The sequence below is a fragment of the Tubulanus polymorphus genome, chromosome 4 (genome assembly GCF_964204645.1).
Source record: "Tubulanus polymorphus chromosome 4, tnTubPoly1.2, whole genome shotgun sequence".
NCBI classification, from domain to species: domain Eukaryota; kingdom Metazoa; phylum Nemertea; class Palaeonemertea; order Tubulaniformes; family Tubulanidae; genus Tubulanus; species Tubulanus polymorphus.
Window position 1 is genome coordinate 19,649,829 of NC_134028.1, and position 22,646 is coordinate 19,672,474.

The following is a 22,646-nucleotide window of genomic DNA, read 5'->3' on the forward strand; positions in this document are numbered from 1 at the left end:
TTAACAGTCCGGAATTTGGGATAATATTGGGCTTTAGAGAACATAATGCCCCCGAGGTCTTCACATTTACAGAAAAGATTACGTAAGTGATTCACGCGCAGCTCGCGATAGGCGCACAATAGAAATCTGAGCCGCGCGTTCTTTGAGTGTCACCAATTAAGAGGACCGCTATTGTGAAAATTGACTGCGGGAGGAATATTCCTCCCAATGTCAATCGATGGAAACTTGACCATGGGGTCCGATATTCAAAGAATTGACTTTGGGAGGAATATTCCTCCCAAGGTCAAACGAAGAGAATTTGACCTTCAGGTCTGATATTCAAAGTATCGACTTCGGGAGGAATGTTCCTCCGAATGTCAAACGAAGGAAACTGGACCTGGTCTGTTATTCGAAATATAGACTTTGGGATGAATGTTCTTCCAAACGACTAAACGCTAAAACCTGAACTTTTAGAATGATAGGTGTATATATTAATTATATTGGTGTAATAATTGTTTTAATAAGTAGTTTACTATAGCGACGACACCAGACATATTTAGGCAATTTTAGTGATAATGTACACTGTATTTGAGGGTCTGCGACGAATGATTTATAGAAAGTTGAATAGCTGTAGTGCAGGTTCTAATAATAAGGCTTATATAGTCTTCACATCGCAATCAGTTGTCAGAATGCATCTTCCTTTTTCTTTACTTGATCTTGAGTCTTTGACTAGTTAAATTTTTTCTTCATTGATTGACGCTGGGAGGTCTAGATCAAATTATACTGTTAATCAAATCAATTATTTTTCAACTGCAAATTCACACTTAATATTGATATTAACAATCAATATTACTTATTTCATTATATAGCGCACTGCTGCAAATTGTAATCAGTGTGCTTTGCATGAGTATAAAATTAACACAAGCTGAAAGAATCGAAATTTAAATACGTGGATGATAAAAATCAAGTTAAAAGGTGTAGGGACGGAGAGATCTGGCGAAAAAAAACAGTAATGGGTGCAAAATGGACCCGTGCCTAATCGCCCGACCAAAAACGACGGACCAGACCTAAGTCAAATTAAGCGTGTTGATTTAAACTGGTTCTGGAAGTCAGTCACTTCGCTTGGTTTAAGTATGGACTCGTTTTAGATTCCATGGTTTAAGCATTGTTTAGTTACGAATGAATGGGTTTGAATTTGAATGTCAAATGAATTTGAACATGAAAATCTGCGCGCTCTTTGGTAAGCCATGCGTAAAATTTAAGTCGGACCTGATTCGAGCCAATTTAGCCCCGACAAATCGTCTCTATAACCGCGATCACACGTGTATTTTTTTAGGCCAGGGCCAAATTTGGGCCGGACCAACTGTTCACACGGGTGCCAATGGGCCCGAGCCTGTTTGGCCCAGACAAATGACTGCGTTTGAATTGCAACTAGCAACCGTAAATGATCCTCTTCGCTTTGTTTGAGCATTGTTTAGTATCGAGTGAATGGTTTACGTGTGAACGCACTCTCTAATTACCAAATTTGGCCCGAGCCTGATCGGTGCTAATTTGGCCCGGGCCAAATCGTCTCCGTGTGATCGCGGCTTATGTGGGTCATGATTGTTGAGAGAAATCTTTCCCTTTATGTTTGCAAATTAGCAATTGTCCTAGTTTTAACTTCTGATTTGTACCCTGTATAGGGTTTATATTTCTGTTTGTACTCTTTCATAGAAATACGACAGATATCAAATGGAATCTTTGATTTAAGACACTGTAAACCGGTACACACTAATATGTCCATCCATCCGACCTACGAGCGATCATCTCATTAATGTGATAATTGCTCGTAAATCCGACAGCTACGTTTTACAACTAGAAATATATTAGATCAGATTCCTAATAATAAAATCATTACTATTAAGAATATGTTATTGATTATGGATAAATTCAAAAAGAATTGACAAAATATATTGCTTTGAATGGCCTTTAGATATTGGATAGGGCGATTTTGAATTATTTTTGGGGAATTTTATCGAGAAGCTCAAACTCCCTAAGGCGATGAATTCTTTAAGGCAGATCTTTCCCGATTATGATCCCACCATATGAATTGTTCACGAAACTATTATGTATAAACACCTCACAATTAACGTAATGAATCAGTGACGTCCTGTTGCACAAGCTATATTACACCATGATAAAAAGCCTATTAAAGTCGAGTTGGATTTCTCGATGTATAAATGCAGGGAGGGTTGGGAGCTTTATGTTCAATAACATTAGGTTCCAATGTTTGCTCTATGGATTTCAAAATAAAAGAAAAATCTACGTTTAAACGTGATATCTGTTTCATTACTCGTGATATATCGGGGAATCTCTGCAATAAAATTGGACGATTTCAAAAATATCACAAAATGAGCAAATTGCGATTCTTAGTGATTTTTGCTAACAGTATTGATTCTAGCGTATACGCGGATTTGTGTGATATGTAATAAGTAACATAGCGAATAATCAAAGTATCTACTGTAGCTAGATATGACAATTAAAAATCCCCCAGAATATCTCCTTCAAAATACCTTCATCCGTTCAAAAAAGATCCCCTGGTAAAGATTTCCTATGTAGAAATCTAAAAAATCTAAACCCTGGGTAAACATACCCTAGGTAAAAATCCCCCAAATATTCATACTTGGTGATTGTCAAGAACATGTCAAAGCACGATGTTTCTCGAATTTGCAATGAGACTGAAATATGTTTGAACTTTTAAATGAAATCTTTCGTTGCGATAAATTCTTACGGATAAAATAAATTGTAAGAATTAATAAGAGTAATAAACTTTTATTTGTAATATCTTAAGATTCGAACTGGACTATTTTTGAATTTCAGCTGTGCGATGCCATGAATTATTAGAAATAACGTACTTTTGATATTAAATATTTTAGATTCAAGCTAGTGTAATATATTTGAAATGCGCGATGAACCACTTTACTAAGCTGTGCAATAACTACATGTATATGTACTAATTTAGTATCAATGAAACGTTAATTTGTAGTATGTTTTAATTTAAATAGCATAGTTTGTATGGGTATATTGATATCCTTACGGTGTTCGACAGTAAAATATGAATAAATTGGATATACGTGTATCAATAATACGAATTAATTGACCTTAAGATTGTATCTACTTATAATCCCTTCAAAGGGAGGGGATTACCTAATTTGAAGAATTGGGGATTTTTACCGAGGGGATTTTTACTCGCTTACTTAGATGTTTTGAATTATTGACTTAGTTATTTTATTAAGTTTAAGTTAATCACTAGTAAGTTTATTCATTGACCACTTGCATGATAGTTCTTGATATATTCATTATATGCAATGAAATGAAATGCAAGTTCATCACATTTCTGAACTCATTAATACCGATTTTAATTGTTTTAAGCCCCATGAAAAATATGTGATGTCATTATATTGAAAGCTTTATGTTTTATTAACATTGGCAGTAGTTCTCATAAATTTTCCTTGGCATTTTTTTCCGTGGCCATTTTTTCCTAGACAAATTACCTTGGCCAGTTTTTCCTTGGCCATTCTTTCCTGGCCATTTTTCCTTGGCCATTTTTCCAACATTCTGGGGTTTTTTACAACTAACCCTTAGCAATGCACTGTAATGTACAATTTACTTTGTTTTGCTAAATTAACTACTTGTAATCAATTCACTATAGAACTGTGGTCGATCCTAACAAAGAGTCCGGCGTGCTATTCTAAACTTCAGTGGACAAAAATCTCTTTCTAAAAATTATATTGCTAAGATATTCTTAGTCTTCATCCTTCAGCATGAACTCTAGGCCTGGAAATATTTCGGATTCATTAAACTGTATCATGTGTGTGTAGAACGTTTGGGCGAAGGTATTATCCCCCTGGATCACGCGTAAAACAAACAGAAAACATATTTTCATACATAGGTCATCGCATTATAGAAATTGAACTGTTGACAAGTTGTATTAAATCTCTATAGATGAAACACTTTTAAGGAAAATACATTACGTTTGTTGTTTCTATATAACTACTATCGACTTGCGCCTCGGGCTCAGTCAACTCGCCATCTTCATGATTGAAATATTTGATTAGGCAATCCTATCAAAAGTGGCGTAAATTCATACAAGCGAATAATTTGTTGTTTCCAAAGGTTTTTGTTACCGGCTCGTCTACACGGTAATGGTCGAAATTCCCCGGTAAAAATCCCCTTAGAAGACCCATTAAAGAGCTTATGATTTGCTGCCGCTGGTATGTTTTCGTTTGTATTGCAAAATTAAGTCCAAAATAACTGGAATCGTTTTAAAGGATTTCTGTGAAAATTTTCAATTTTTCCCCACACGTCAACAAGTGCCTTTCAAATCAAGATCGATTCCTCATGCGTAAAAACGATTGAAGCAATTTTTGCAGTTTTATTTATTTATGGTTTGATACGTCAAGATTTCAGTTAAAAGGGCAACATCATCGTTTATGTTAGCGAAGCTTGGTATACAAGCAAACTGACAATAACAAGCCACTGAATTTTATCGGTTTAGGCTTTGTATAGCTCATTATCTATAGAAAGTCAGTGATTAAGTCCTAAGTAAATATTGCTCAATTAAAGAGAATTCATTGTACAAGCGATGACAGGCCTATGAGGCACCCGTAAATCAAAAATGTATTTCACGGATTTTGCTGTGCGATGCGATAAATTATTGAAACTTTTTATTTGAAATATCTTTGAAATACTGTTTGAAATTTGAAATATTATTTTACCAGTGCGATAACTTTTAGTATTAGTTTAGTATTAATGAAGTATTTCAATCTTTGGATAAACGTTGGAAAAATGGCAGGGGGAAAATTGCCGCTAAATAAACATTAGAATTTGCAAGTTTTGTAGTAACTTTGAATTGTTAAATTTTACTGGACATTGGTGTATGCTGAATATCACGAACAACGAAACATATATCTCATAAAAACGTTGATTTTCTTTTTCAACTTTCATCATATCAATAACAATCAATCGATTTTTAAGTCGATTTAATTACCAGGATAGCGACTATATGCGTTTGTGCTTTTAATCAACTAGTTTCCGAATCCGTGGTATGTCGATCAAATAATAATTTCTAAGTCGAGAAAAAGTAAGATGCATTCTATCAACTAATTTCAATGTAAAGACTATAATGCTTCCTATATGAATCAATACTAAATCATTCATACCGCAGGCCACTTAATCTTAAGCTTGATTGTGAGAGGTGTTTAAACATAATGGTCACATCAGTAATTAAATGGTTGTGTCACAAAGGGAGAAATCTGCCTTAGACTTAACATCCCGATATCTGGAGTTCTGGGCTTAGTAACGCATGTTTAGAATGAATTTTATCCGATATTTTTGTAACATAATGTTTTCTCTCTGCAAATTCCTGACGTTTTCTGGGAGCTAACGTTCAGTGGCTAGTAGGCTGGATTGTATTTTCCCTTATTTCATAGATCTCCATGCATATAAACTTGAACTGAACTGAATGGGAACTGAGTTCGGTTAGGAGTAAAAACCTCCTTATCAACTCCTATTTCTGAATTGTATATAAAGGAGTGAAGAAAGAAACAAACCCTCACACCGAATACACTTTTACGTATAAATGAGAATAATGCTCACTATGACGATGGCTAATTTGCTACCGTAAATGAAAGAAATACGACTCGAATAATTTTTTTTTATCATGCGTGACACGCGAATCTCCTATTAACACTAGTGATGAGAGAAGAATCCACACGAATGAAATGTATCAGCTTCATAACGATCTTTAATCCTTGAATGACCATTCTTAATTAACACAAAACACTTAATATAAATGATTTGTATCGATTACTATAGAATTTCCATTTAAAGAATGCATTTATCAAATTACGTACATTGACTCTGAAAATGAACCTTTAAACCCGTAAATTAGCTAAACTCGTGCCGTATTAAGCTATTTAGATTTATCGCAGTCTAGTGAAAATTTGTAAGCAGTCCTAATAAAGTTAAGTTTATTTACTCCACAATTATACAATTGCACAGAGCACAAAATTAATTTACAATAGACATTGCAACATTTAACATTAGAAATGTATTAAACATTTGCGTATATACAACGCCAATTTTTTAAGAGTTTGGCAATTTGAGTTAAACAAATCATACAACTTTACGTTATTGGGGAATCTCCAATAACGCTCCGGGATATATCTAGCTCTGGATTCCTGGAAGTACGGGCAGACGAGTAAAAAGTGATATTCATCCCCCACCGCCACTAAATCACACTTTTGGCATAGCCTATTGGCACGGGCAATTCCACGCCACCGCCCAACTTCCACCGGTAGCCTGTGAGCTGAGCATCTAAATCTACATAAAGTTAACCGGTCCCTAGGGGTTAATTCAGTTAGATACTTTTCCATTTCGAAACGGCATTTGATTGTTAGATACGTAACAGCCATAGTGGAATCAGTAAGTTTTGCATGCCAGACTTGCATAAACTGATCCTGCAATCTCTGTTTAAGAATCAGACTCAAGTAATTCACGTTTGGAATAATTTGATTTTCCCAAATATATCCGAGCCCATTTCGGAGCAAAATGTTCTTCACAGAATCCATCCAAGAGTTAGCTTGACCATCAATATAGCTATTATAAACACAACTGTAAACCTTTGACGATAATTTATCATCAGTTATTAATTTTGCCCAAAAATTTAAAATTCTAAGCTGTACGTAAACTTCGAGAGGAAAACATATAAACATATATATTCCCTGTATAATCAAAACTTAATTTCTATGTTATGCACGTGTTTTAATTACGATTTCCCCTCTACATGTTTATCGAGAAGGGCCTGATTACAATCTGATTACAGTTGATTGTCAACAAAGTTATAGCAATTTACTGTTAGACAAAGAAAATAAAAAATCTATTTAGTTTTCTAAAATTGTATGTAGGCCTATGTCTCATACCGTCTCATTACCTCGAACACTGTGTATCGTATCACTCGAAATTCATAAATCTACCGGCTTTATGGCTTTAAAAAAACTAATTACACCCAAAACACCTATCTTTCTAAAATTTCAGGTTACAGCATTTAGTGGTGGGAGGAAAAATTCCTCCCTAAGTCAATATACTTTGAATCTAAGACTCGGGTTCGTTTTCCTTCAATGGACAAATGACAATATTTCGAATATCAGACCAGGTCCATTTTCCTTCGTTTGACCATGGACGTATAAACTAGATTATACGTCCATGGTTTGACATAGGGAGGAACAATCCTCCCGACGTCGATACTTTGAATATCAGACCTGAAGGTCAAATTCTCTTCGTTTGACCTTGGGAGGAATATTCCTCCCAAAGTCAATTCTTTGAATATCGGACCCCATGGTCAAGTTTCCATCGATTGACATTGGGAGGAATATTCCTCCCGCAGTCAATTTTCACAATAGCGGTCCTCTTAATTGGTGACACTCAAAGAACGCGCGGCTCAGATTTCTATTGTGCGCCTATCGCGAGCTGCGCGTGAATCACTTACGTAATCTTTTCTGTAAATGTGAAGACCTCGGGGGCATTATGTTCTCTAAAGCCCGATATTATCCCAAATTCCGGACTGTTAATAGGTTGATTTTACGGCAGAGTCGACATGTTTCAACAATTTTTAACTGTTCATTTATGAATATTTGAGGACTTATGAACTAAAAATTAGTTAAATTTTTGATACATTTTGAGAAAGTCACAAAACATTTGAGACTGCGTTCAGTTGGTTTTCCCGTTAAATGGACCCAATCAGCGAACGTTTTACCGAACAAGGAAGTATTTCGCAAATCGATATATGACGTCATGCGCAACAGCGTCAGTAATGAAATCACGCTTCCTGAGGCCAGGGGGCTGGTGGAAGCGAGGATGCCTGGGCACGACGGATAGCTGCTGCTGCATCTCAACCTGCTATCTTTCTGCGAATAACCTCTGTGGCACAGAAATTTCCGTAAATCATATACTTCGATTAAAATTCGACCGCCGACCACACAACTATATCTGTACTTCGATTTCCGATTTCTAAGTAAAACCCTGTGTTTCGTTCCCAGCAGGTGGGGTTGGTTTGTTAGGGACACCAACACGGATCAAACCAAATCTACCGATCAAATAAGGGAGCATATCAAAATTGCGATAGTTATTATGGAATAAGACAGTTATTCTAATTGCCGCAACTATTTGAAATTTTGAGATGTTCCCTAAATGACAGGGAAAATCCCTATATTAGATGAAAAATAACCACTGTGCCTGGTATTGGGTGGCAGTTTGGGGATATGAACGGATGCCCAAGTTCATGCTGTTACCAGACTTCCTATTTACGTAGATGCTTTCGTCACAAATAATGTATAGAATAGAGGATAGGTGAAAGTGACGTATCTATCTACGCAGGGAAACTCCATATAGCGCGGCCTTGAGCTATGGCTAAATCCAAGTATTATATCTAGTACTCGTAACGTGTGACGAGTGTAGGTACGTGGAAATGTCATACACAGTTCGGTGGCATGTTGTGAAGAGTAACTACGTCACAAATTTTGATGCCAGGCTATATAGAAGTGAGGACACGTCAGTTAAAACGTGAGGACTCGTCAGTTAAAACGATACGAAAAGGGATGGTTTTTAGTTTTTGGAGAGAGAGTAGTTTCAGTCTAGTTTTGGGAGACAGTGAGTAGTGAAGAAAGGGAGATTTTGTGAAGATTAAAACGATGGACTCATAGATGTAATGTGTTCTACACTAGTAATTTTCTCCGAGAGGATTTATACCAAAAGTAACGAAACCAGGGAGCTTATGCACCCAAGATGAATAAACACGAATAAACAACCAAACGAACACTGTTGGAGAACATTGGTCCATCCTTAACCTTCTCTCAGCCAAACGATCGGTGGTTGGTGAGTGTTGCGTAAATGTGAGATACATGTACATTTCAGTTATTGTTATTTTCCTGACAGTCATTTACACCCATTCAACGTAGAATTTGTTGAATAAATGTTGCGTTGCTCAGAAACCCTGTATGTATTTGTGTTTTGTATCAACACAGTGAAGCTAGAAAACGTTTCTTTTAGAAATGTGTTGTACAAATAAAAAGTACGGACGACATTTTTGCAGCAGAAAGCCTGTGTAGTTTTATTCACTTTGTATAAATCCAGTTAGATACTACGTATAAAGCATTATTTCAGAGGACCCAAAGCGTGGCTATAAATGAGACACACGGGTCAAGATTAGTTTATGTTTTAAAAGAAATAGTTTCCGAGCCCTCCGTGTATATCTAGGATGATAGATTATCAAAGTCATTATGTCATTCCATTAGAGTTATAGATTTCTACACAGTCTTCAGGCACGGGTGTATTGTAAGGTATCGTATTGTAGCAGTTTTTATTCTGTAACAAAGAAAAAAACACATTCAATAAATATGTCAAACACCTTTTGTTACCAAACGTATGTCAGAGTGTATTACACCTACTGATGATGCATAGTTACATAAAATCCATAACTGGATTCGTTTATGTTCTACGGTACCCCATTCTTATTATATACTAGTTTTGTCTATTCTTGTTTCTGGCGCTTATGCTAATGTATTGCGAGTTTATATGCTTCGTTACTTCTTCTTCTCTATTGGTCATTCCTGATGATGGCTGTAGTTAGTCAACAGCCGTTGTGGTTTCGTTTCAATAAATGTTATCGTATATAATTCTACTGTAGGAGTTATCTATACGTGAGATAAAGATTTTCCCAGTGGTTTTCGTCGCAGGTAAAATAAATTGCCCATGGGCAAAGTGTGGTTTACCTTGAAAGCTAGAGGTTGTTTGGAGTAAGGGCATTGCTTGAAAGATCTTTTTAATACGTGACTTCAAAGTTCCACAAGTTTATATTGTATTTTATCTTTCTAAAAGAATTATTTTGTAGTCAAATTATACCAAAGATATACATTTGGTTACGGTCCACGTCCAAAAGTTTGTAGGGTACAGGTAGGCGTAGCAGGGAAATTATTTTATATTTTCAAAAAATATTATATTATATTTCACAATATGAAAAAATATTCAAATAAGGCCATCCCAAAATAATTGTCTGTTTGCCGTAACACCGACTCAACTTTTCAGGATGAGTCGGTAGGTAAGGAAACATTTTTTGCTAAATTTTTGGGCAAAAAAAAACCAAATTTATCACCTTTTTACATGGAAACAATATCGCAAAAATCATCTACGTTGTGCACGGGAAATTTGTCTAATAGCGTAGATTTCGAGAATGATTCTAAAATTATAACTTCGTCCAGAGCGTCATCTCTGTGTTAAAAATGAAACAGTACATCGAATATGTGCGCGGTTTTACGTTACCAGCTTTGATATAGTCACTATGAGAATGAATGGCAGCTTATTGGAACACTGCCAGTTTCCTGGAAAACTTGAATTAGGCCACATTGACAAGGCATGTTTTCACACGATATAATACGTAGCTCATACGTAGGCAGTGGGTCGGTCGGCCGTTTTTATCAAAAATAAAATTTATTTCAATGAATCCCAGAAAAAAAGTTTTCACTCGGTACCTTTGAAGTCGGGTCGGTCGGGTAAACAGACCATTAATATGGGATGGCCTAAAATTCATATGATGTCACATATCAGAGGGTGGCTGAATATTGGGTCATGGAAACCTCTTCCAATGTTGGCCGCGGAAGTTAAAATACCGGTACAGAAGAAATCGGTTATTAGATCGTTTTAAATCCTGGAATTTACGACTACAATATTCAGACCTCGACCTATACTTTTAGTTTGCTGCTTAATATTTTCAGGTCACAGGAAATTACAATTTATTACAAATTCTATCAAACAGAAAACACAGCGCTCATCTTCTGCTACGATTATTCAGGCTATTTTCATGTCAAACGCGCACGCGTTACAGCATCACCTTGAGTAGTGTACTGTACGAGCTTGTGTGTGTGTCGTGTAGCACTCTGCGCCTGTCCCAAAGATATCTCTATATGCGCACAAATCGACATACAGAAACTTCCATTGTCATATGAATCACTTATCGTGTAAAATGATGAAATGTGGATGTTGTTGTAGGTGCAGTAAGGTTGTGGTAGGCGTAATAGGTTCTACTGTCTTACTTTCAGGTGTCGTTATTGGTTGGCAACTTGCTTTAGAATAATAATGTGCGTATGAAAGTAAAAACCACAACAGTTGTCAGTTGTCCGAAAGTGAGTTGAACTCAACCAGTGGACAATTGATGTAGTGAAAATAAAACCGTATCGTAACCATGGTATTCTCGGAAGCCAGATGCAAAAAGTTGGTGAGCTGAAAATGTAGATCACTACAATGTATACAATTTCAGTTGTCACTCTGGCATTCATTCACTAGTTAATTTCAACCAACTTCATAGCAACTGGCCTCTGGTTACCTTCCTTGAGCTATACATTATTCCGACATTTAACTACATCCTAATAGTCATCTTCAGAAATGCTGAACACTTCCTAATGACGATCATATGATACGGTAAAACGTCGAATAAATTGTTACTCAAGAAAACTGTTCGATTTATTTCTCTTTACTGTATCGTTGGATCATCACCATGTTATGGCCCCTAACGGTTGACTTTACTTAACTTTCTAATTACTGACCTCATGGCCGCATTTACCTGGACAACTTCTTACGTCGCAGTATTCCCAACGTACCGCTGGATCAGTGGTATAACACCAGGGTCCTCCTGTTGTATTGTCGGGGTTCCTACAATAATTCGCAGCCGTATTCCGGTCGGAGAGCATATTGTAACGGCCATGGTTGTGAGGTGATCGAGAATTCCAGGCTTGGCACGTTTTCCCGGATCGCGCTTGATTCAAAGTTCCCCTGTATTCTGTACCCAACGTAGTCGTTTTGCATTCTTTCACTGAAATTTGTCACGGCGTAGGATATTAACTCAGAAATACAACTACATTAATAATAATAATAATAATAATAATAATAATAAATAATAATAATAATAAAAATAAAAATGAAAATGAAAATAAAAATGAAAATAAAAATGAAAATGAAAATAAAAATGATAATAATAATAAATAATAATGATAATAAAGATAATGATAATGATAATAATGAAAATAATGATAATAATGAAAATAATGAAAATAATGAAAATAATGAAAATAATGAAAATAATGAAAATAATGAAAATAATGAAAATGAAAATAATGAAAATAAAAATGAAAATAATGAAAATGAAAACAATGAAAATGAAAATAATGAAAATGAAAATGAAAATAATGAAAATGAAAATAATGAAAATGAAAATGAAAATAATGAAAACGAAAATAATGAAAATGAAAATAATGAAAATGAAAATGAAAATAATGAAAATGAAAATAATGAAAATGAAAATGAAAATAATGAAAATGAAAATGAAAATAATGAAAATGAAAATAATGAAAATGAAAATGAAAATAATGAAAATGAAAATGAAATGAAAATAATGAAAATGAAAATAATGAAAATGAAAATGAAAATAATGAAAATGAAAATAATGAAAATGAAAATAATGAAAATGAAAATAATGAAAATGAAAATAATGAAAATAATGAAAATAATGAAAATAATGAAAATGAAAATAATGAAAATAAAAATGAAAATAATGAAAATGAAAACAATGAAAATGAAAATAATGAAAATGAAAATGAAAATAATGAAAATGAAAATAATGAAAATGAAAATGAAAATAATGAAAACGAAAATAATGAAAATGAAAATAATGAAAATGAAAATGAAAATAATGAAAATGAAAATAATGAAAATGAAAATGAAAATAATGAAAATGAAAATGAAAATAATGAAAATGAAAATAATGAAAATGAAAATGAAAATAATGAAAATGAAAATGAAATGAAAATAATGAAAATGAAAATAATGAAAATGAAAATGAAAATAATGAAAATGAAAATAATGAAAATGAAAATGAAAATAATGAAAATGAAAATAATGAAAATGAAAATAATGAAAATGAAAATAATGAAAATGAAAATAATGAAAATAATAATGAAAATAATAATGAAAATAATAATGAAAATAATGAAAATAATGAAAATAATGAAAATAATGAAAATGAAAATAATGAAAATGAAAATATTGTTTCGCGCTCGACCTGCAACAGTACTAGTGCCACAAACTATTACCGAATGTTGGATTGAAAACGATCATGGAGTGGTCTCATCGTTTACAGGAGGTTTTATCCGTAACGGTAAAAAGCAAGCCGGTGCTTATGGGCGGTGAAATCGAGGATGACGTCATCGAAACCGACGAGAGCCAATTTGGAAAGAAACGCAAGTACCACCGCGGCATAGCGTGCAAAAAACATGGTTGGGTATTCGGGCTAGTTGAGCGTGGAACCCGTAACATCCATCTGGAAATAGTGAACGATAGGAGTGCAGCGACTTTGACCCCTATTATTCAGCGAACAGTAGCGCGTGGTGCCACAATCTATTCGGACATGTGGGTATCATATGCAGGCCTTGACAATGTCGGTTACAAACATGGTACCGTGAACCATACAAAATCATTTAAGTCCGAAGAGGGTGTCGCCACCAATATGATCGAAGGTGTTTGGGGCAATGTGAAACAATAAGTGGTAGGCAGAAAAGGGTGTGTATCATCTATGTTGGGAAACTACTTAGACGAGTTCACATATCGATTCAGATTCGGGGGTGAACATGGCGATATATATGGTCAGATATTCACGGATATTGGTATTGTGTACCCCAACAATAGCGTGACAACAATTCAATTGAATGACATGTATGCACATATTCGTCAATAGTGAATTCTTATTTACAATTTGTAACTGTAATGTGTTGTTATTTCGTTTTATTTCATCGGGACCTTGCTACCAGGACACGTTCTAGTGTCGAGGGCATTATAATCAGTCGACAGAATTCAATGCACAGTAATGTCGAAATTTTCGCCGCAGTCTGTGCAGAAACTGTACAAGGCAGCGTTTTCAATTCAATTTGATTGGGAAACAATGCTTAGTAAGGAGTTATACGAGTACATGGAGGCAATGGAGAAAGCATGCAACTGTCACATGACTATGTCCCTTAGCGCGCTGATATCCGTGGTTGCGGCGTTAGTTGGACCGGAGACGAAGATCGTCCAGTCGGCCAGTCATCCAGTCGGCCAGTCATCCGGTCAACCAGTCATCCAGTCGGCCGGTCGTCCAGTCGGCCAGTCATCCACTCGGCCGGTCCTCCAGTCACCCAGTATACCATGTAAATAATGAAGAACCGAATCACTACCAACCTATCGAATATGTTCCTACACCTTTGCACTATTACTCCGTATTCTACACTTGGGCCGAACATCTCAGCAGCTACAATTTCGCAATTGATCGTGGTAACAAAATATGCACAGGTACGAATATAATATCGAAATACTAAGTTATTGTATTATTCAACGCCCCTGCGTATGGAAATAAAAACCACAACAGGTGTCAGTTGTCCAAATGTGAGTTGAACTTTGCTTAAACTGTGGATAATTGACGAAGTGAAAATGAAACTAAATTGTCACCGTAGTATTATCAGAAGCCTGATTCAAAAAGGTTTTGTGAGTAAAAACATAGTTATACTACTGTGTCAATTGTCGCTGTGGCATTCATTCCCAGTTAATTTCAATCAAATTCTTAGCAACTTGCCCCTGATGATCCTGACCAAACACTGTGTCCGTGTTGGAGCGATAGTGGACATCTCACAATACAGAAAAGAAAAATAAGTCTGGAAGCTTTTCTTGAGCTTTACATTATTCCGACATTTTACTTCTTTGGGGAATACTGAAAAGTTCCTGAAGATGACTAATAGGATACAGTAAAATGTCAAATGAAGAGAAAACTCGAGAATTAATATTTCTTTTCTGTATTGTGGGATATTTACCGCATTATGGCCGCAGACAATAAACTATACTTACAGCAAACTTTTTAGCTACTGGCCTCATGACAGAGAATATATTTACCTGGACAACTTCTTACGTCGCAGTATTCCCAACGTACCGCGGGATCAGTGGTGTAACACCAGGGTCCTCCTGTTGTATTGTCGGGGTTCCTACAATAATTCGCAGCCGTATTCCGGTCGGAGAGCATATTGTAACGGCCATGGTTGTGAGGTGATCGAGAATTCCAGGCTTGACACGTTTTTCCGGATCGCGCTTGATTCAAAGTTCCCCTGTATTCTCTACCCAACGTAGTCGTTTTGCATTCTTTGACTGAAATTTGTCACGGCGTAGGATGTTAACTCAGAAATACAACTACATTAACTAAACAAGAGCGCATTTGTTTGTCCGTTGTGGCCAGGGAATTATCCGAAAATATCTCTTAAACGCACAAATCGACATACAGAAACCTTTCATTGTCATATGAATCACTTATCATGAGGAAATGACAGAATGAGGATTTTGTTTGTAGGTTCAGTTTTGCTTTCAGATGTCGTTATTGGTTGGCCACATGCAATGTCTTCAAAATAATAATGTGCGTATGAAAGTAACTAGGAGTCCAGGGACACCATACATACTTGGAAAGTGGTTTCAAATGCTCAACAATCTAACAATTCTCAGTTCAACTCCCCTGGGGCCAGTTGCACAGTCGTGACTTAAGTCCAAAAGTGGTCTTAAATCTTAAGACTGGTCTTAAGTTGTTAGATTGGCTATAGAACTAAGTTGGTCTTAAACTGGTCTTAAATCTAAGTCATGACTATGCAACCGGCCCCTGGTGACCATATACAAAAACCAATGACCTCGAAACTCACCACAATCATTGAACATGTCAGCAGCTACAATTTCGCAATCGATCGTGGTAACAAAATATGCACAGGTACGAATATAATATCGAAATACTAAGTTATTGTATTATTCAACGCCCCTGCGTATGAAAATAAAAACCACAACAGGTGTCAGTTGTCCAAATGTGAGTTGAACTTTGCTTAAACTGTGGATAATTGACGAAGTGAAAATAAAACTAAATTGTTACCGTAGTATTATCAGAAGCCTGATTCAAAAAGGTTTTGTGAGTAAAAACATAGTTATACTACTGTGTCAATTGTCGCTGTGGCATTCATTCCCAGTTAATTTCAATCAAATTCTTAGCAACTTGCCCCTGATGATCCTGACCAAACACTGTGTCCGTGTTGGAGCGATAGTGGACATCTCACAATACAGAAAAGAAAAATAAGTCTGGAAGCTTTTCTTGAGCTTTACATTATTCCGACATTTTACTTCTTTGGGGAATACTGAAAAGTTCCTGAAGATGACTAATAGGATACAGTAAAATGTCAAATGAAGAGAAAACTCGAGAATTAATATTTCTTTTCTGTATTGTAGGATCTTTACCGCATTATGGCCGCAGACAGTTAACTATACTTTCAGCAACCTTTTAAGCTACTAGCCTCATGACTTCCACAGTTGTGCCAGGTTTCCCTTGACAATGACAGAGAATATACTTACCTGGACATATTTTTACGTCGCAGTATTCCCAACGTACCGCGGCATCAGTGGTATAACACCAGGGTCCTCCTGTTGTATTGTCGGGGTTCCTACAATAATTCGCAGCCGTATTCCGGTCGGAGAGCATATTGTAACGGCCATGTTTGTGAGGTGATCGAGAATTCCAGGCTTGGCACGTTTTCCCGGATCGCACTTGATTCAAAGTTCCCCTGTATTCTCTACCCATCGTTGTCATTTTGCATTCTTTAACTGAAATTTGTCACGGCGTAGGATGTTAACTAAGAAATATAACTACATTAACTAAACGAGAGTGCATTTGTTTGTCCGTTGTGGCCAGTGAATTAATTATCCGAAAATATCTCTTTAACGCACAAATCGACAAACAGAAACTTCAATTGTCATTTGAATCACTTATCGTGTGGAAATGATAAAATAAGGCTGTTGTTCGTACGTTCAGTTGTGGTAGGCAAAACAAGTTTTGCTGTCTTGCTTTCAGATGTCGTTATTGGTTGGCCACATGCAATGTCTTCAGAATAATAGTGTGCGTATGAAAGTAAGTAGGAGTCCAGGGACACCATACCCACTTGGAAATTGGTTTCAAATGCTCAACAATCTAACAATTCCAATGTTCAACTCCCCTGGTGACCATATACAAAAACCAATGACCTGGACACTCACCACAATCATAGAACATCTCAACAGCTACAATTTCGCAATTGATCGTGGTAACAAAATATGCACAGGTACGAATATAATATCGAAATACTAAGTTATTGTATTATTTAACGCCGTGCGAATGAAAGTAAAAACCACAACAGGTGTCGGTTGTCCAAAAGTGAGTTGAACGTTGCTTAAACTGTGGATAATTGACGTAGTGAAAATGAAACTAAATTGTTACCGTAGTATTATCAGAAGCCTGATTCAAAAAGGTTTTGTGAGTAAAAACATAGTTATACTACTGTGTCAATTGTCGCTGTGGCATTCATTCCCAGTTAATCTCAATCAAATTCTTAGCAACTTGCCCCTGATGATCCTGACCAAACACTGTGTCCGTGTTAAAGCGATAGTGAACATCTCACAATACAGAAAAGAAAAATAAGTCTGGAAGCTTTTCTTGAGCTATACATTATTCCGACATTTTACTTCTTTGGGGAATACTGAAAAGTTCCTGAAGATGACTAATAGGATACAGTAAAATGTCAAATGAAGAGAAAACTCGAGAATTAATTTTTCTTTTTTGTATTGTGGGATCTTTACCGCATTATGGCCGCAGACAGTTAACTATACTTTCAGCAAACTTTTAAGCTACTAGCCTCATGATTTCCACAGTTCTGCCAGGTTTCCCTTGACAATGACAGACAATATACTTACCTGGACATATTTTTACGTCGCAGTATTCCCAACGTACCGCGGCATCAGTGGTATAACACCAGGGTCCTCCTGTTGTATTGTCGGGGTTCCTACAATAATTCGCAGCCGTATTCCGGTCGGAGAGCATATTGTAACGGTCATGTTTGTGAGGTGATCGAGAATTCCAGGCTTGGCACGTTTTCCCGGATCGCACTTGATTCAAAGTTCCCCTGTATTCTCTACCCATCGTAGTCATTTTGCATTCTTTAACTGAAATTTGTCACGGCGTAGAATGTTAACTAAGAAATATAACTACATTAACTAAACGAGAGTGCATTTGTTTGTCTGTTGTGGCCAGTGAATTATCCGAAAATATCTCTTTAACGCACAAATCGACATATAGAAACTTCAATTGTCATAGGAATCACTTATCGTGTGGAAATGATAAAATGAGGATGTTGTTTAGAGGTTCAGTTTTGGTAGGCAAAACAAGTTTTGCTGTCTTGCTTTCAGATGTCGTTATTGGTTGGCCACATGCAATGTCTTCAGAATAATAGTGTGCGTATGAAAGTAAGTAGGAGTCCAGGGACACCATACCCACTTGGAAAGTGGTTTCAAATGCTCAACAATCTAACAATTCCAATGGTCAACTCCCCTGGTGACCATATACAAAAACCAATGACCTGGAAACTCACCACAATCATAGAACATCTGGCCCAAGTGTAGAATCCGGTTAAGTAGTTCCAGTACAAATGCTATATTGATATCCCTCCGCGAAAAGGAGTATATACGCTAGATGACTGAATGACTGGTTGATTGGATGACTGGACGACCGGTCGACTGGATGACTGGTTGACTGGATGACTGGATGACTGGATGACTGGTTGACTGGATGACTGGACGACCGGCCAACTGGATGACTGGACGACCGGCTGACTGGACGACTGGTCGACTGAATGACCAGCTGACTGGGCGACCGGCCGACTGGTCGACTGGATGACTGTATGATTGGAGGACTGGTCGACTGGCCGACTGGTCGACTGGATAACTATGATCGGAGGACTGGTCGACTGGCCGACTGGTCGATTCGATGACTGAATGACCGTGGTGACCGGCCGACTAGATGACTGGATGACTGGGTGATCTGGGGACTGGTCGACTGGTCGAATGAGCAAGTAGGCATTTGTGTTATAGCCATGGAAAGTTCCAGACCTGTTGCGCCTGGAGTTGTTGAATTCGTCCAAACAATAACTGGTAGTTTGGATAAAACGATCAAGTTTCTTCAGGATAACAATATAATTTGAAGCGCAGCTCTCACTGCATTTACTGCTCTTGTGATATGAACTGAAAGTTAACCTGTCGAATTGGGTTTGCGGAATATGTGCCAGTAAACAATCTGTCCGGAAAGGCTAATTTTTCTCGAATTCAAATGTCAAACTGCAAAATCTGGTTATGATAGTGTATTGTTTCGCGCTCGACCTGCAACAGTACTAGTGCCACGAACTATTACCGAATGTTGGATTGAAAACGATCATGGAGTGGTCTCATCGTTTACAGGAGGTTTTATCCGTAACGGTAAAAAGCAAGCCGGTGCTTATGGGCGGTGAAATCGAGGATGACGTCATCGAAACCGACGAGAGCCAATTTGGAAAGAAACGCAAGTACCACCGCGGCATAGCGTGCAAAAACATGGTTGGGTATTCGGGCTAGTTGAGCGTGGAACCCGTAACATCCATCTGGAAATAGTGAACGATAGGAGTGCAGCGACTTTGACCCCTATTATTCAGCGAACAGTAGCGCGTGGTGCCACAATCTATTCGGACATGTGGGCATCATATGCAGGCCTTGACAATGTCGGTTACAAACATGGTACCGTGAACCATACAAAATCATTTAAGTCCGAAGAGGGTGTCGCCACCAATATGATCGAAGGTGTTTGGGGCAATGTGAAACAATAAGTGGTAGGCAGAAAAGGGTGTGTATCATCTATGTTGGGAAACTACTTAGACGAGTTCACATATCGATTCAGATTCGGGGGTGAACATGGCGATATATATGGTCAGATATTCACGGATATTGGTATTGTGTACCCCCACAATAGCGTGACAACAATTCAATTGAATGACATGTATGCACATATTCGTCAATAGTGAATTCTTATTTACAATTTGTAACTGTAATGTGTTGTTATTTCGTTTTATTTCATCGGGACCTTGCTACCAGGACACGTTCTAGTGTCGAGGGCATTATAATCAGTCGACAGAATTCAATGCACAGTAATGTCGAAATTTTCGCCGCAGTCTGTGCAGAAACTGTACAAGGCAGCGTTTTCAATTCAATTTGATTGGGAAACAATGCTTAGTAAGGAGTTATACGAGTACATGGAGGCAATGGAGAAAGCATGCAACTGTCACATGACTATGTCCCTTAGCGCGCTGATATCCGTGGTTGCGGCGTTAGTTGGACCGGAGACGAAGATCGTCCAGTCGGCCAGTCATCCAGTCGGCCAGTCATCCGGTCAACCAGTCATCCAGTCGGCCGGTCGTCCAGTCGGCCAGTCATCCACTCGGCCGGTCCTCCAGTCACCCAGTATACCATGTAAATAATGAAGAACCGAATCACTACCAACCTATCGAATATGTTCCTACACCTTTGCACTATTACTCCGTATTCTACACTTGGGCCGAACATCTCAGCAGCTACAATTTCGCAATTGATCGTGGTAACAAAATATGCACAGGTACGAATATAATATCGAAATACTAAGTTATTGTATTATTCAACGCCCCTGCGTATGAAAATAAAAACCACAACAGGTGTCAGTTGTCCAAATGTGAGTTGAACTTTGCTTAAACTGTGGATAATTGACGAAGTGAAAATAAAACTAAATTGTTACCGTAGTATTATCAGAAGCCTGATTCAAAAAGGTTTTGTGAGTAAAAACATAGTTATACTACTGTGTCAATTGTCGCTGTGGCATTCATTCCCAGTTAATTTCAATCAAATTCTTAGCAACTTGCCCCTGATGATCCTGACCAAACACTGTGTCCGTGTTGGAGCGATAGTGGACATCTCACAATACAGAAAAGAAAAATAAGTCTGGAAGCTTTTCTTGAGCTTTACATTATTCCGACATTTTACTTCTTTGGGGAATACTGAAAAGTTCCTGAAGATGACTAATAGGATACAGTAAAATGTCAAATGAAGAGAAAACTCGAGAATTAATATTTCTTTTCTGTATTGTAGGATCTTTACCGCATTATGGCCGCAGACAGTTAACTATACTTTCAGCAACCTTTTAAGCTACTAGCCTCATGACTTCCACAGTTGTGCCAGGTTTCCCTTGACAATGACAGAGAATATACTTACCTGGACATATTTTTACGTCGCAGTATTCCCAACGTACCGCGGCATCAGTGGTATAACACCAGGGTCCTCCTGTTGTATTGTCGGGGTTCCTACAATAATTCGCAGCCGTATTCCGGTCGGAGAGCATATTGTAACGGCCATGTTTGTGAGGTGATCGAGAATTCCAGGCTTGGCACGTTTTCCCGGATCGCACTTGATTCAAAGTTCCCCTGTATTCTCTACCCATCGTTGTCATTTTGCATTCTTTAACTGAAATTTGTCACGGCGTAGGATGTTAACTAAGAAATATAACTACATTAACTAAACGAGAGTGCATTTGTTTGTCCGTTGTGGCCAGTGAATTAATTATCCGAAAATATCTCTTTAACGCACAAATCGACAAACAGAAACTTCAATTGTCATTTGAATCACTTATCGTGTGGAAATGATAAAATAAGGATGTTGTTCGTACGTTCAGTTGTGGTAGGCAAAACAAGTTTTGCTGTCTTGCTTTCAGATGTCGTTATTGGTTGGCCACATGCAATGTCTTCAGAATAATAGTGTGCGTATGAAAGTAAGTAGGAGTCCAGGGACACCATACCCACTTGGAAAGTGGTTTCAAATGCTCAACAATCTAACAATTCCAATGTTCAACTCCCCTGGTGACCATATACAAAAACCAATGACCTGGACACTCACCACAATCATAGAACATCTCAACAGCTACAATTTCGCAATTGATCGTGGTAACAAAATATGCACAGGTACGAATATAATATCGAAATACTAAGTTATTGTATTATTTAACGCCGTGCGAATGAAAGTAAAAACCACAACAGGTGTCGGTTGTCCAAAAGTGAGTTGAACGTTGCTTAAACTGTGGATAATTGACGTAGTGAAAATGAAACTAAATTGTTACCGTAGTATTATCAGAAGCCTGATTCAAAAAGGTTTTGTGAGTAAAAACATAGTTATACTACTGTGTCAATTGTCGCTGTGGCATTCATTCCCAGTTAATCTCAATCAAATTCTTAGCAACTTGCCCCTGATGATCCTGACCAAACACTGTGTCCGTGTTAAAGCGATAGTGAACATCTCACAATACAGAAAAGAAAAATAAGTCTGGAAGCTTTTCTTGAGCTATACATTATTCCGACATTTTACTTCTTTGGGGAATACTGAAAAGTTCCTGAAGATGACTAATAGGATACAGTAAAATGTCAAATGAAGAGAAAACTCGAGAATTAATTTTTCTTTTCTGTATTGTGGGATATTTACCGCATTATGGCCGCAGACAATAAACTATACTTACAGCAAACTTTTTAGCTACTGGCCTCATGACAGAGAATATATTTACCTGGACAACTTCTTACGTCGCAGTATTCCCAACGTACCGCGGGATCAGTGGTGTAACACCAGGGTCCTCCTGTTGTATTGTCGGGGTTCCTACAATAATTCGCAGCCGTATTCCGGTCGGAGAGCAT

The 22,646-nt window shown here is 37.2% G+C and overlaps 1 protein-coding gene across 1 annotated transcript; it reads right to left on the minus strand.

The window, feature by feature from the left end:
• Nucleotides 1-9,361: 9,361 nt before the first annotated feature.
• LOC141904794 (plasminogen-like) lies at nt 9,362-22,646 on the minus strand. The gene is made up of 7 exons (XM_074793468.1): nt 22,520-22,646; nt 21,184-21,432; nt 17,836-18,084; nt 16,465-16,713; nt 14,983-15,231; nt 11,633-11,881; nt 9,362-9,381 (listed from the first exon to the last, which is right to left on the minus strand). The coding sequence occupies exons 1-7, from the start codon at nt 22,644-22,646 to the stop codon at nt 9,377-9,379; spliced, it is 1,377 nt and encodes a 458-aa protein (XP_074649569.1). The 3' UTR covers nt 9,362-9,376.